Source organism: Paramormyrops kingsleyae, chromosome 5, assembly GCF_048594095.1.
Source record: "Paramormyrops kingsleyae isolate MSU_618 chromosome 5, PKINGS_0.4, whole genome shotgun sequence".
Lineage (NCBI taxonomy): Eukaryota > Metazoa > Chordata > Actinopteri > Osteoglossiformes > Mormyridae > Paramormyrops > Paramormyrops kingsleyae.
Window position 1 is genome coordinate 28,515,801 of NC_132801.1, and position 13,706 is coordinate 28,529,506.

General features: G+C 38.4%; 1 protein-coding gene across 1 annotated transcript; it reads left to right on the top strand.

The window, feature by feature from the left end:
- The first annotated feature begins 11,411 nt into the window (after window positions 1-11,411).
- Window positions 11,412-12,555, top strand: LOC111845561 (ras-related protein Rap-1b-like). Its single transcript, XM_023815066.2, has one exon. The coding sequence runs from the start codon at window positions 11,533-11,535 to the stop codon at window positions 12,166-12,168; it is 636 nt and encodes a 211-aa protein (XP_023670834.1). The 5' UTR covers window positions 11,412-11,532; the 3' UTR covers window positions 12,169-12,555.
- The last annotated feature ends 1,151 nt before the right edge of the window (window positions 12,556-13,706 follow it).

Genomic DNA, 13,706 nt, shown 5'->3' on the forward strand with positions numbered 1-13,706 from the left:
TTACACATGAATAGCGAAGGTTAAACTTCCCTAAGCATGGTAGCTAAGCTAATTTCAAATGCGATACTGTGGTGTTTTCTTCAGCTATTTTTGCTGTTTCACTTGATTTAACTTCAGATTCTTCCCTCTGAATATTGTAACTTTATTCCTAAAAATAAAAACCTTCTCGCCTGAATAGCTTCGCACATCAATAGCATCTTCATGTGACAGATCCACCCCCAAATGACCCTAGGCACTGTGGAACCAAAGCTAAATATTCATTATGGAAACTGACAAACCAAAGAAGGTCGTTTAACCCTGAGGATGTCAAATGTCACCCTGATCATTTTTTGGTTAAACAGTTTTCATGGTAGAAGCAGCATATTGAAATCATACTAAGTAGCAGTCTTGCCAAATCTGTATGTATAGGAACCTCACTGTTTAACAACATGCTGTTAATGTTTTGCGTGAACGTCATTTGCTTGTTAGCTTAGCATATTACGCAGTGTAGTAATAGTGCAATAATACAGAAATATGTTTTTTTTTTTTGTGTTTTCTAATTGGTGTGTTGCTGCTTCCGTTTAGCTTGTATGTAATGTGTCATAGTTTATTTGCATGTTTGTATGGAGGCTAACTCATAGCTTAACATCGAGATGATCTTCACTGGGAAACTCCAACCTACATAGCAGTTACATTTTATCATGTATTAAGGTTAATGTCATGGACACAGAATAGCACAGACATGGGAAACATGCAGATACCTGGCCTCTGGTCATGCTAAATGCAACTGTCACCCACAGTAGGAATGGTTAATGAGCGCTGGCCTTCAAACTCAATGTCACCTATTCTCTATATAGCTGAGTATGTACGGTATAGTTTATGGAATGAAGGTTTAACATACTCAAAGATCATGTGACTTAGAGGATCTTCATATATAGTCTAATACTAAAATTAAATTTATCAAGTATTAAGTGTAGATTTCCAGTATTTGTATATGATTTCCTCGTTTAAGCATTTTTTTAGATATAAGATCCGATGCATGAGTGTACAGCTGCCAAGGCATGTAACTGGTTAGCAAACATTAACTACTTGTGATAACTTTCACTGACGTTCATCTGAGGCTTAAGTGAAGTGCCTTTAACTGCCACGATCACCTTCACCTTGTGTTCGGCGGAGACCAGCCCTTTTGCAGAGAAAGCCGTTCGTGAGTTTGTTCCTGTCTATACCTCGACCCAGACTGCTGTTCACGAGTTTGTTCCTGTCTATACCTCGACTCAAACTGCACAGCTGGCCTGCGTGCTTGATACTGCAATCAATAAGCATTATGAACAAATAAGGTGAGCACAGGCTTAGAGTGCATTTCCATGTAAATGGGAAAACAGGTTTTTATGGCTTAACATCCCAACTCGTGCAGGATATTATGTAGTCATTTGCATTTATGACACTAAATAAAATCAATTTGGTTTCACTGGAAAAGAAACATCAGACTTTATTGTTTTATATTTCACTGGAAACTCATAAGGGTAATGAGAAAATGAAATTTTCCACACCACTATGTCCTCTCATATTTCTCTCTGCAAAGAACAAGTGTTACAGCAGCAGACTTAGTAAATCTACATTTCGTGTTCTTTAAGAAAGATTTTAAGACACAATAATTGGTACAATGTTTTACGACATGCATGAATAACGAACTTCCCTGGCAGTCTGCAAGGGACAGACTTCAGCTGGTAAGCAGTCGCGTTATATTCCCTCCGCTGTCGAACCCTGAGCTCCTCTGCACTCCTGAGGTATAACAGAGCACATAATGTGTGATGTGCAGGACCAGAGGACCAGGCACACTGCAGGATAGTTCAAGATGGTGAGAAACTGGGACTGTGCACACACACACACACACACACACAGAGGTTTGTAATCATATCTTTGTAGGGACCCTCCATTCATTTCTGTGGGGAAAACCCTAATCCCAACATGATGACCATAACCCCTACCCAGCCCTAACCTTAACCATACTTTGGGAATTTTTTTGTTTTTTGATTGACAGGTTTTGGCCCCAACAATGTAATACAAACACAATACACACACACACACACACACACACACGCAGTTTCATTTGAAAAGATACACAGACTCTTTGATGGCTATGTTGGGATAATAAGGAACGTGATAAATGATGATATGAACCTGCAGAAAGGCTAAAGATTTTCCACTTAAGTCCAGCACTAGTGCTGTCAGTCAGCTCTACACTTAAGAGCTGTCAGCTATGTGCTGTCAGATACCCCAGATCACACAGTATCGCCTGCAGAAAACAGGGAAATGGGCAATATCTGAAACTACGATCTTTCATCAGTGATTTTTACTGTTTGATGCTAAAGATTAGGCTACGTCCTCTGGAACCTACAGACATACACAGGTCAAAAGACATACATGTCAACGGCATGACAAGGACATCCTAATCTCAGAAGAGCCATTGAGGAACATGTTCTTCACATGACCTGATGGATCAGCACATGCAGCCACAGCACACAATTCAATGAGGAAAACGAAGCCCACAAGCTAATTGGAGAGAATGCGAACACTGGAAAAGCTAACAGGTACTGGGAGCACATAGGAAATGTTAACAGCACTGACACAAATAAGGCTATTAGGAGTGGAAGCTGTTTAACAATGATAACAAAGAAATGAGAGGGCAGCTGTTAAATTAAAAATAGCCAAGATAACTTGATTGAAAAAGAATGGCATCAACTGCTAAGTATGGGACAATAAACCAAATCGGATTGTTAAAATATAAATGAATGAGCATCTCGAAACAAATATCTTTGACTTCAAAATTTTTGGAGTCAACCAAATTTTGAGAGGAAAGTGCGTCAGTAAACTTTGAGTTGTGAAATCATTAATTTGCACATGTCTAATTGATTACTTCTGCCTTTAGTTATCACCGTAACCAGTTTTCATCAACTTTGTGATTTTATTTGTTGCTGTAGTGAACAGGTGTGCCTTTGATGGGTTTTCCAGAGACTGTCATCTTGATGTCAGTGTTACAGTGCAGAATGTAGTCTTTCCATTAGCTGCCAGGAAACACAACCAGTGTTATCAGCATAGCCCAGAGTTAGAACACAGCTACAAAGAGATTTTAATTAATTTCCATTATGAGTAATAATGGCAAAACAGACAAACAGTGACTAGATAGGCAAAGTTGATTTTCAGAGAAATTTGTGTCGTCTTGGATGTTTCCCGTAAAGTTGAGAATCATTAAATAAGAACAGGAAGATGTACTAATGGAACCATAGTTATGAAAAAGCCATATTGATAAAACTGTTGATTAAATTTTAAAATATTGATTTTTGTGCACTTTCATATTTTAATTATGACATCTGACCTATTTTCTGTATGCCTCAATTTGACCTACATTTTTTTTTTTTAAATGACTTGTGAACCTTGGCTCAGTGAAGGTCCTGACCATTCTGTAAAGAAAGTTTCTTGCAGGACAACCTAAAAATATAAATCCACTAAAATGTAAATATGACCGGATTAAATGACTAAAACTATTGATCACTGGGGACAGGAAATGTTTTGTTACAATAACAGTCACTGGTAACACTTAACTTGAGGAGGTACAAATAATATACTATTATGCTCTTAATTAAACATGAATTAACTATTGTTAAATGTTATAATTAACTACAGACAATAGTAATTGCAAGCAAATTACTGATTATGTACTTAGCAGCAAGTTGTTGAGGTCAGTGTTAACATAAAATCTATAGTTAACCATCATTTTATAGTGTAAACATTATCTATTTACTAGATGTTGGTACAGTGGTATCTCAGTTCTCGAACTCATTAGAACTCGAATTTCTTAAAAGTCGAACCAACCAGTTCGAAAAAAATTTACCTAGAACTCGATCTGAATCTCAGAAGTATATGCCCTTCTTGTTTTATCCTGTTCATTTTGTGTTTAAATGCTAAAAAAAAAAACATATTTAGGTGTAATTTATTGGGGCCGGGAACCAATTAATTGGTTTTCCATTATTTCTTATGGGGAAAATTCGATCAGAACTCAAACTTTTTAGGATTCGATCCGGAGTTCTGAACGTACAGTGGTACCTCAGAACTCAAATTTAATCCATTCAGAACTTTTAAAATTACACCTAAATATGTTTTTTTTTTAGCATTTAAACACAAAATGAACAGGATAAAACAAGAAGAGCATATACTGTACTAAACACATCTAAGCACATTTATCAAAACAGTAATTTTTAAAGTAAGAAAATAAATGTATCCAAACAATGTGTCCTGCCCCAATCGTCCGCTCCTTCCGTGTGCCACGCCCCCTCGGTAACCTCAGGTGGGATCCACGTGTGATCAGCTGTTTCTGGTTGTTGTCATTAGTCCTCTGTATTTAGTCCGCGTTTCAGTTTGTTTCCACAGTCCGGTCATTGTATTGTCCGTCTGAGTTTTGCCTGCCTTACCTGTAATTAAACCCCGTATTCCCTGATACCATGACGTCTGCGCCTTTGTCTCCGTTCTGTCCCCGCTTGGCACAACAATATTATTATAATTAAATGTATTAATGGTTTATTATTAATATTAAAATAATAAGAAATCTTTATTTTTAAATGCATTTTATTATATAATAATAATTACTGTTACTGTCTATCATTGTCTAAATGTATTTTTACTGTCTAAATATATATAAATATCAGCTAGTATAAACATGCACGACAGCGAATGTAAGACAGACTGAAGCGTTACCCTTTGTTTCCGCTGAGAGACGTGCCACGTGACTCATTATCTTAGGTTGGCGTTCAGGGTTTGACTTCTGAGATTCAGATCGAGCTCCCCAGCTAACAAGCGACGTCACCGTGACGTTTTTGGACGTCGGATTTTGGTCCGCCCGGTAACGTTTCATTCACGTAGGCGGACATCCGATTTTAGTCTTTTCCCCAAAGGACCCTATTCGTTTTCCCCATTTAGAGGCCACCTCCTGAACACACATCTGACTCTTTTTCTTGCTTTTATCACCCCTCGTTTATTCCCCATTCACGTCAATACATTTTAATATGACTTTCTATTGGGCCAGTTTTCACTACAAAACTTGAGGAATCACAGCATTTTCTTGCAGAAATGCATCTCTAGTTTATATGTATGTATGTATAAACAAAGGGCACAAATTGAGTTTGATTTGTTGCATTCTTCACCAAATCTGACCCATCTCATGTAAAAGTATACTAGGCATGCTGGAAGTGGTTCAATAGAACTGCAATAGATAACCTCTTGTTTAAGGATATTGCAATGTGGGGCCATTTTTATGTATTTATTTTGTCTTTTTTATGTTAGACTGTAAAGTTCTCTACATATTGACACAAGTTATTTTTCATTTATTTACAAAAGTTATTTTGAAAGGCAAAGCTATTAAAAACATTAAAGTTTATTAAATTTTATTTTTATGAATTAATTACTACTATAACTAAACTTGCGTCTTAAGTGGTAGTAATGTTATTTTTTTTCACAGACAAATATTCAGGTCTGTTTCCTTCAAAACCATACACAAGAAATGACAGTATAATCGGATTTGGGCAAGAGTGTCTCGATCACATAAAAAAACCCACTTTGAGCACACTTCAGATGGAAGAGATGACTTTGTTGACTGTGGAAGCAACCATGATGTTGATGGTGAACTAGGTCAAGGACAGCTGGATTTGTTTCAGGACCCAGACATGCTTACTGCAGATTCTGACAGTAGTACCTTAGAAACTGCTTCTTGTCATGATTTTCCTTCGCAAGATCAAGTTCATAATGCTGCAGATGTGAGCGATTCAGAATCAGAAAGTGAAGGATGTTATTCAGGCAGTAGTTCTCTGAGGGAAGAATTAGCCAGATGGGTGGCTATGTTTAATGTCAAGCACAATGCAGTTGACTCTCTTCTGAAAGTACTGGTAAAACATGGACATTCTGATCTGCCTACCACCGCAAGAACATTAATGGGAAACACACAGGCAATTCAAATACAAAATGTGTCAGGGGTAGAATATGTTAAGTTTGATGTCAGACAAAGAATCCTAGATCATTTGCAGTCCTACCCTTTAGCCATGCTAAAGTCCTTGAAAGCTTTGGAAATTCCTTTAAACGTGGATGGGCTACCACTGTTTAAAAGCAACAACCAAGCACTCTGGCCAGTTTTGTGCTCTATTGATCTTGACCCAGTGTCTGTCTTTCCATTATCGCTTGCAGTGGCTTCATCAATACCTACATCTATGGACTTCATTAGTGATAAGGTTCGTGATCTGGCTAATTTATTAGAAACTGGAATCGAGTTGGAAGGGAGAAATCTAGCAGTACACATTAGGTGCATTATTTGTGATGCCCCAGCAAAGGCCATGGTGAAATGTGTAAAGCAGTACTCTGGTTATTATGGCTGTGAAAGATGTACACCAAGGGGAAGATGGCTTGGTAGAATGACTTATCTGGAGGTGACAAATCTGACGCTGCGGACTGATCTGACTTTCAGAGAACAAACGTATGCAGAACATCATCAAGAGGAAAAGATTTCCCCTTTCTGTAATCTTCCAATTGACATGATCAGGTGTTTTCCTGTTGACCACATGCATCAGTGTTGTCTAGGAGTTATGAGAAAATTGCTGTTCCTGTGGACAAGAGGCCATTCCACAGTAAGACTGTCTCCTGTGCAGGTAAAAGAAGTTAGTCATAGATTAAATCAGCTAAGGAGTGCTATGCCAAGATGTTTTGCAAGGAAGCCACGTGGTTTGGAAGAACTTTAAAGATGGAAAGCAACAGAATTTCGCCAGTTCGCTTTGTACACAGGAAAGGTGGTTCTTAAAGAAATTCTTCCAGACCAGTTGTTTGAGCATTTCATGGCCTTTAGTGTAGCTCTATGCATGCTTGTCTCCCCAAAACTCGCTCAGCACCGTATCTGCACCCTCCCCATCACATGAACAAGTGATATGGGAGAAACCATGTGAGACTCAACAGGATATAGTAGGCCTGTGCAGCAACTTAAAAAACCTGGCATACAGAAGAAAAATAGTAAGGTATTTGCCTCCACATCAATACTGTAAAATAGACTTCTGTATGAAGAATAATTTTTCATGATTATGTTTTACGTAATCAGAAAGGATGTGTTGGTTTCAAATGTATGACTAATGAGTAACTTGGCATTCTTCTCTATATGTAGTACACACATGCTGTTACATGAAAAGGAATTTTATTCTGCAGTGTTTATATCTTAATTTGATTTAAATATGTATTGTAGATCCACTACCTGAGCCTGCAGAGGGGCAACAATGTTGGAGACACAGTGAGGCTCATCTTAAGGAAAATAGGGACCAGTGCCTTGTGGGGAGAGTACAGTTTGAAGGGGAGGAAAGGGAAAAGATCCTTTGAGGTGTTGGAGCTATACAATGTGATCTTATATAAGTATATATAATAATAATAAAGACCTAAAAAACAGACATATAAAGACCCTGTAGACATGAGTCATGCAATCAAATTAGATAACTTTGACATGACATGTTTTAAGCAAAACTGAAGTATGCTTATGATCAGACAAAACAGGCAATACTTCTTACATATTTACATTAGGTGTGTGTGTGTGTGTCTTTTGCAAAAACTGTAGCTGCATGCAGTAAAGCTCATCCTGAAGCAACCAACCTCACCATGGATAATTCAATTGCAGTGACACTAAAGCACTGTCCACGCCATGGATCTCGGAAGGTACGGAGATGTTTTTATATTGTTGGTGGTCTAGTGGTTAGGACGCTCACCTCTGGACCAAGAGGTTATGGGTTTGAGTCCCATGTCTGGCACTACCGTCATTGGGTCCCTGAGCAAGACCCTTAACCCCAACTTGCTTCAGGGAGACTGTCCCTGAATTTAGAAAATGGAAGTCGCTCTGCATAAGAGCATCTGCTAAATGCTGTAAATGTAAATTATCTTAACACTGAATAGTTACATAAATGCCATTAAGACATATGTGTGTTCTTACATGCATGGTTCATAACACCTATCCCACTCATACCATACAAGGTTATCTAACGAATGTATTCAGTTTTAGAGGTAAACTGCTGTATGGTCTTCTGTAACAATTTCTTCTGTATTCTCCTAGGATGATGCTGCAGTGAGAGATACAAGGGAAATGGAGCAGGGACCTGAAGCAGATGAATTTGCTTGTTAATGTTGACTTTAACATTAAATAACAACATTCTAATGTTATTAAAGTTTTTGATGTTAATAAAGTGAGATGACTGCAATATGGAATAAATGCATTATTCATATTTAAATATATATCCATCCATCCATTATCCATACCGCTTTATCCATCTGGGTCTCGGGATTTAAATATATATTATAATATTATTATTTAGAATTATATATTGCATCTATAATGGTTTGTTTTATTTATATATATATATATATATATATATATATATATATATATATATATATATATATATATATATATAACATTTTTATATAGGTTTGTTTATATATATGGTTAATTGTATGTTTATGTTAAACTGCTTAAATTGTTTAGACATTTCTGCCGTGGTTAGAAAATGCTGTTTTATATATATATATTTTTTAATGAAATGTTTTATTTGATTAATAAGATGTTTTAAATTAGTCTTTCTAGGTTACGAATTTATGTGTGATGTATACATAAATAAATTAATAAATCATTTGGAAATGTCCTACAAAAGACAAAAAAAACAACGTTGTATAGCTGTTTCTGAAATAGCATGGTAATGTTGTGAAGATGTGGTGAGGACGTTGGAAATAACGTCTGTCCTGTACCAAGGACCCTACAAAATAACGTCCACATGACGTCAATAAAAAACGTTTTCACAACGTTTGTCAACGTTCAGAGGACATTGAAAGGACGTCATGAAGACGTGGTGAGGACGTCGGAAATGACGTCGTCTATCCTGTAACGAGGACCCTACAAAATAACGTCCAAATGATGTCAATTATAAATGTTTTCATGACATTTGTCGACATTCAGATGAGTTAAAAAAAGAGACATGGGAATTTACCCCCACGTATCTATTAGTTGTATCGATGCACTTACTGTATACATTGATATCATGTTCGTTCATCATAAATGAATTGTACCACATCACTTATCCCAAGCATTTACTATATTTGTTAGCATATCTGTTAATTCTGTAAATCTTTGTGAACTACTGAAGGGACAAATAATGAATAACACAAAAGTGATATACTGATCTCATGTCTGTTCATAATTAATGAACTGTAACTTCTCCAGAAGCTACTATATTTGTTCATGGTTTGTACTTTAGTAACTGAGTTACTACTAAGTTACTAAGGAACGGTATTGTAAAGTGTTACCAGGCTGCTAAAAAAACAGTTTACGACGAGTGTTCTGGTTCATCAAAAACAGACAAAAATGCACTTTGTTTGACCTGCTACTCTACATCTCTTACTAGGAATGACTAACAGATCATGTATAAGGTCAAAATGATGTAGCTGATTAAAAAGACTTGTTTTCTCAGCACTCTGTACACTCCGTTCTCTACACATGCATGACATTTGATCATTTGTTACTTTGACTTAAAAGAAGAGGAAGAACTTAGACGTGAAAGAACAATATTGTTTTTGGTGGGTAACAGTAACCAGTTTCGTCTTACTTTCTGCCTCAACAGAACGTTTTCACACATGAGCAATCGGCTTCCCTGGAACTGCCACACCCCGACTGACTGGCCATGGATGTTTGTTTATGGAAGGAAGATGCACTGCCCACACTGTAAACAGAAAAGACAAATCCCACTGCCCCATAAAAATAACACCCATCTTACAATTTAATGCAAGCAATTCTCCACTTCTATTATTAATATATTTTAGTCAATTGATGGCCATAAATGAAAATGCTCTATCGACCCAATTAATTTTTATATTCCATTTTAACCTTAGCTACCAGGCAACCCTGATCGGAATAAGTTAGAATTTTTGATTTTCCAGGATCAAGATGGTTAGCAAAACTTTGTCAGCAGTTCATAAAGAACTTTTGAAAACCATAGAATAGTGAAACAGTGTGAAGTTACTTCTTATCAGCAGCGTGACAAGACACAGTTTTAAATCTCAGACTGACACCAGTACAGTGGCTCTGCTGTAAGTAGAGTGTGTGTCTATCTAATATAATGTAGGGCTTAATATTGTAAATAATGTTATGGTATTGATATTAGGGCTTTAAACTACATATTTCACAAAGCTTTAATTTTAGTCTGCCTTAGTATGTAGAAACCTGAGCACCAGGCAATTTTAGTAATGTTAGAAGTCATGCCCTAAGATTGACTAAGTACTGACAACATACATTGATTTAGGGAGTTTTCCTGGCTTTATCGGACTTCAATCCTGCTTCTAGGAGCCTGTTACAAACTGGTCCTAGCAGTGCACCTCACACCACTTACTGTTTCCCATTCTTTTTGAAGGTCACTTTAGATCATTCAATTCATGAGGCACTTCCGGATAAGTTCACGATCATCTCTGGCATTAGAAAGTCACTTCTGCCCTCTACCTGGCTGGTTTTTGGTGGTTCCCAGTGTCTCATGCTTCACCTTGTTCAGTGTCTTAGAAACTCACCTGCCTCACAGTGTAGCCATCTCACAGGAGAACCAGGATTAAACAATGATTTAAAAATGGAGATTTTATTTCTAAATAACATGGAGTAGTCTCTTCATCAAAGCCATATGGGACCTAGAGTTATTTGCGATATAGTGTAACTGCGCCGACTTGTGGTCGTTAAAGTGATACTGCACATAAATATAGCGTGGTAATAACTGCGGATTGATTCGAAGGTATAATTCAGTACATTCGGTCAAAATAACCATGTCCAATTAATGGCTAGTTAAGCCTTCCAATAAACTGGCTTCCCGTCCAAGGTGTAGCCCTGCCTTGGAAACCTGAGATGGCTGAGAGCGGCTTCACCCTGTTCAAGATAAGGGGTTGGAACATGGATGGATATGAACATTTAAGGAAAATGCCCTTTTTAGATTCACCAAGTGAAACTAAATAAAAGAACTGAAAGCCGTTGTCTATAGTACTTGGTGTCACGCTACAGAAAATGGATTAAATCTACCCCTGGATACTAGACAATACAAGGCAATTTTCCAGAAGTACATTATTATCTTACATAGCTAACGTGAAATAGATGATCCGAAGGTTATTTGATTAGATCTTTAATGATCAGAGAACTGACTTCGTCTCTGACTAAGCTATATTCATATTACTAGAAACACCTTCAAACCAGCCTTGGGTTATTTTAGAGAAGGAAACTGATGTTTACTACCTAAACGCGACAGTGACACAGGGTTGACTGGTCTGACCCATGCAGTTGTAACATACGCCCCTGTTTTGCGATTGGACAGGATGTAAGTGACGCATATATTCTGGATAGAATAAATTGCCTGAACTGGTCGGCAGAAGTTATCAAAGCTTGGACGACTGAGATAGAAACAAGATACCTTATTGCGTTCAAACTATTTGTTCTCCTAGATTCGGTTCTATCTGAACTTAGCCATGTCTTTGATTGTGAAGGAGAAAACTACAGTCCGCTTGGTGTTCCTCGGTGCAGCAGGGGTGGGCAAGACGGCTCTTATCCAGCGCTTTCTCCAAGATCGTTTTGAGCACAAGTACAAGCGCACAGTCGAGGAGCTGCACGGCATCGAGTATGATGTCGATGGAGGCAAAATCCGAATCGAAATCATGGACACGAGTGGAAGCTACTCTTTTCCGGCCATGAGGAAGCTTTGCATACGGAACGGTGATGCTTTTGCACTGGTTTACTCCGTAGATGACCGGGAGTCGTTTAATGAGGTGCAGAGGCTCCGAGATGAGATCCTTGAACTAAAAGATGAGAAGCATATTCCATTAACGGTGGTGGGCAATAAAGTGGACCTTGAAAACCAGCGTTTGGTGCGCACTGAGGACATCATGCCCATAGTGGAGTTCGACTGGAATGCCAGCTTTGTGGAGGCGTCTGCTAAGACCAGCGAGAACGTTTTGGGAGTCTTCAAGGAGATCTTGCGCCAGGTGAACCTGCCAAGTCGTATAAGTCCCGCATTACGAAGACGCAGGGAGACCATTCCACAGGACAACATCGGAGTGCGCAAAAAACCCCCGATGAAGAAGCAAAACAGCTGTATATTGTCGTAGTCGTCCTGCAGATGCAGAATATGCACTTCTGCGACCCTCTGCGTCCACCCAGCGCTTCCAGGTCTCACAGACTGAGATCGGAACAGCTGGACTAGAAATAAAAGTCAACGCGGTCAGCAAAATGAGAGGAACAGCGATCTTCCCAGTCGTTCGACGAGGATGCATACGCTGTGCTGGGAGCTTTTGCAGTGGCACATCAGTAGCTCTCCAAAAATGGACTTGACAGGCGTTTTTAAACTTTAAATTTCGACTGAAAAGTGCCAAACTCTGTAAATCAGAGCTGTCTGTTTCACATGGTAGATTATAAAGTATTATTGAATATATTTATGAATTATTCTGTGAGAAGTGTACAATCAAAACAGGTGCACAATAAATGTAAAGACCACGTGTGGTTTTCATTTCTTTAAACATTTAATTTTACATTGCAGGTTTTTATGACTTTTTTTTGGAATTTCAGATAATTTCCCCTACTTTATTTGTCTTATGACTTCATGTAACATAGAGGCACAGGGAAGGAGTGACAATTCATGCAGTGGTTTACAGACAAAGGGGCTTTTATTAGAAATCAAACACAAACTACACATGAAACAAAAGGACCATGAGAGGTCCAAACAAAGAGTGACCAAGGGGCAAACCTAACATTTAAGGAAACAGTAACATGGGACACTGACTGGGGTTCACAAACAGAACAAAAGGAAAAACACACAGCACTAACAACTCACAATGACAGACAGTGGAACAGGGCATGGACAAACACTGATATACACATCAAGTTTCAACAAGGGGCAGATGTGGGCCAATTACAAATTACACATGGGTGCAGGTAGTCACAATAAAACACGAGGGTCTAGGGTAGGGGTGGGGAACCTGTTCCATGGAGGTCTGGTATGGGTGCAGGTTTTTGGGATGGCCTCTCAATCACCCAGTAACTGTGGGTCCAAAGGCCTGGAGTTGATATCCACTAATTTATTATTAGCTGATTGAGAGGCCATCCCAAAAACCAAAGGTTCCAAACCCCTGGTCTAGGCCTACACTGGAAACAAAAATAGGTACGAACAGAAACAACTAACAAAGGTACAAAATAAGCCATACAGAAATACAAGGAAACACGATGAATTGAAAAGGATTATACAACAGAATCTAGGGCACGAAACATACAGTGTTCAATGATAGAGAAGATGCTCAATTCACAGCCACCAATTTAGCCCATTCAGCCACGCAGCAGCATGTGGAGCAGGGGAACACGCTAGGAACAAAACAACGCCAAAGCTGGGAATATCGAAAAACTGAAGTGGCGACACCTGCTGGCCAAATGGTGAAATGATGTACAGAACGGGGCAAGACAGGAATCGATACTGACAATTTAGATCAACTTGCTTACAAATTTTACCTGAAATGGCTCTGGCTTCCCATTGCATATCGCATTCAATTTAAAATTCTGCTCCTGACTTTTAAGGCTATCCATGACCTTGCTCCATCTTATTTGTCGGATCTTATTCAAATCAATCGACCATCTCGGTCCCTTAGATCCTCCACAT

What these genes read in the sequence shown, in the direction of transcription:
- LOC111845561 (XM_023815066.2), top strand. Translation starts at nt 11,533, where the DNA reads ATGTCTTTGATTGTGAAGGAGAAAACTACAGTCCGCTTGGTGTTCCTC.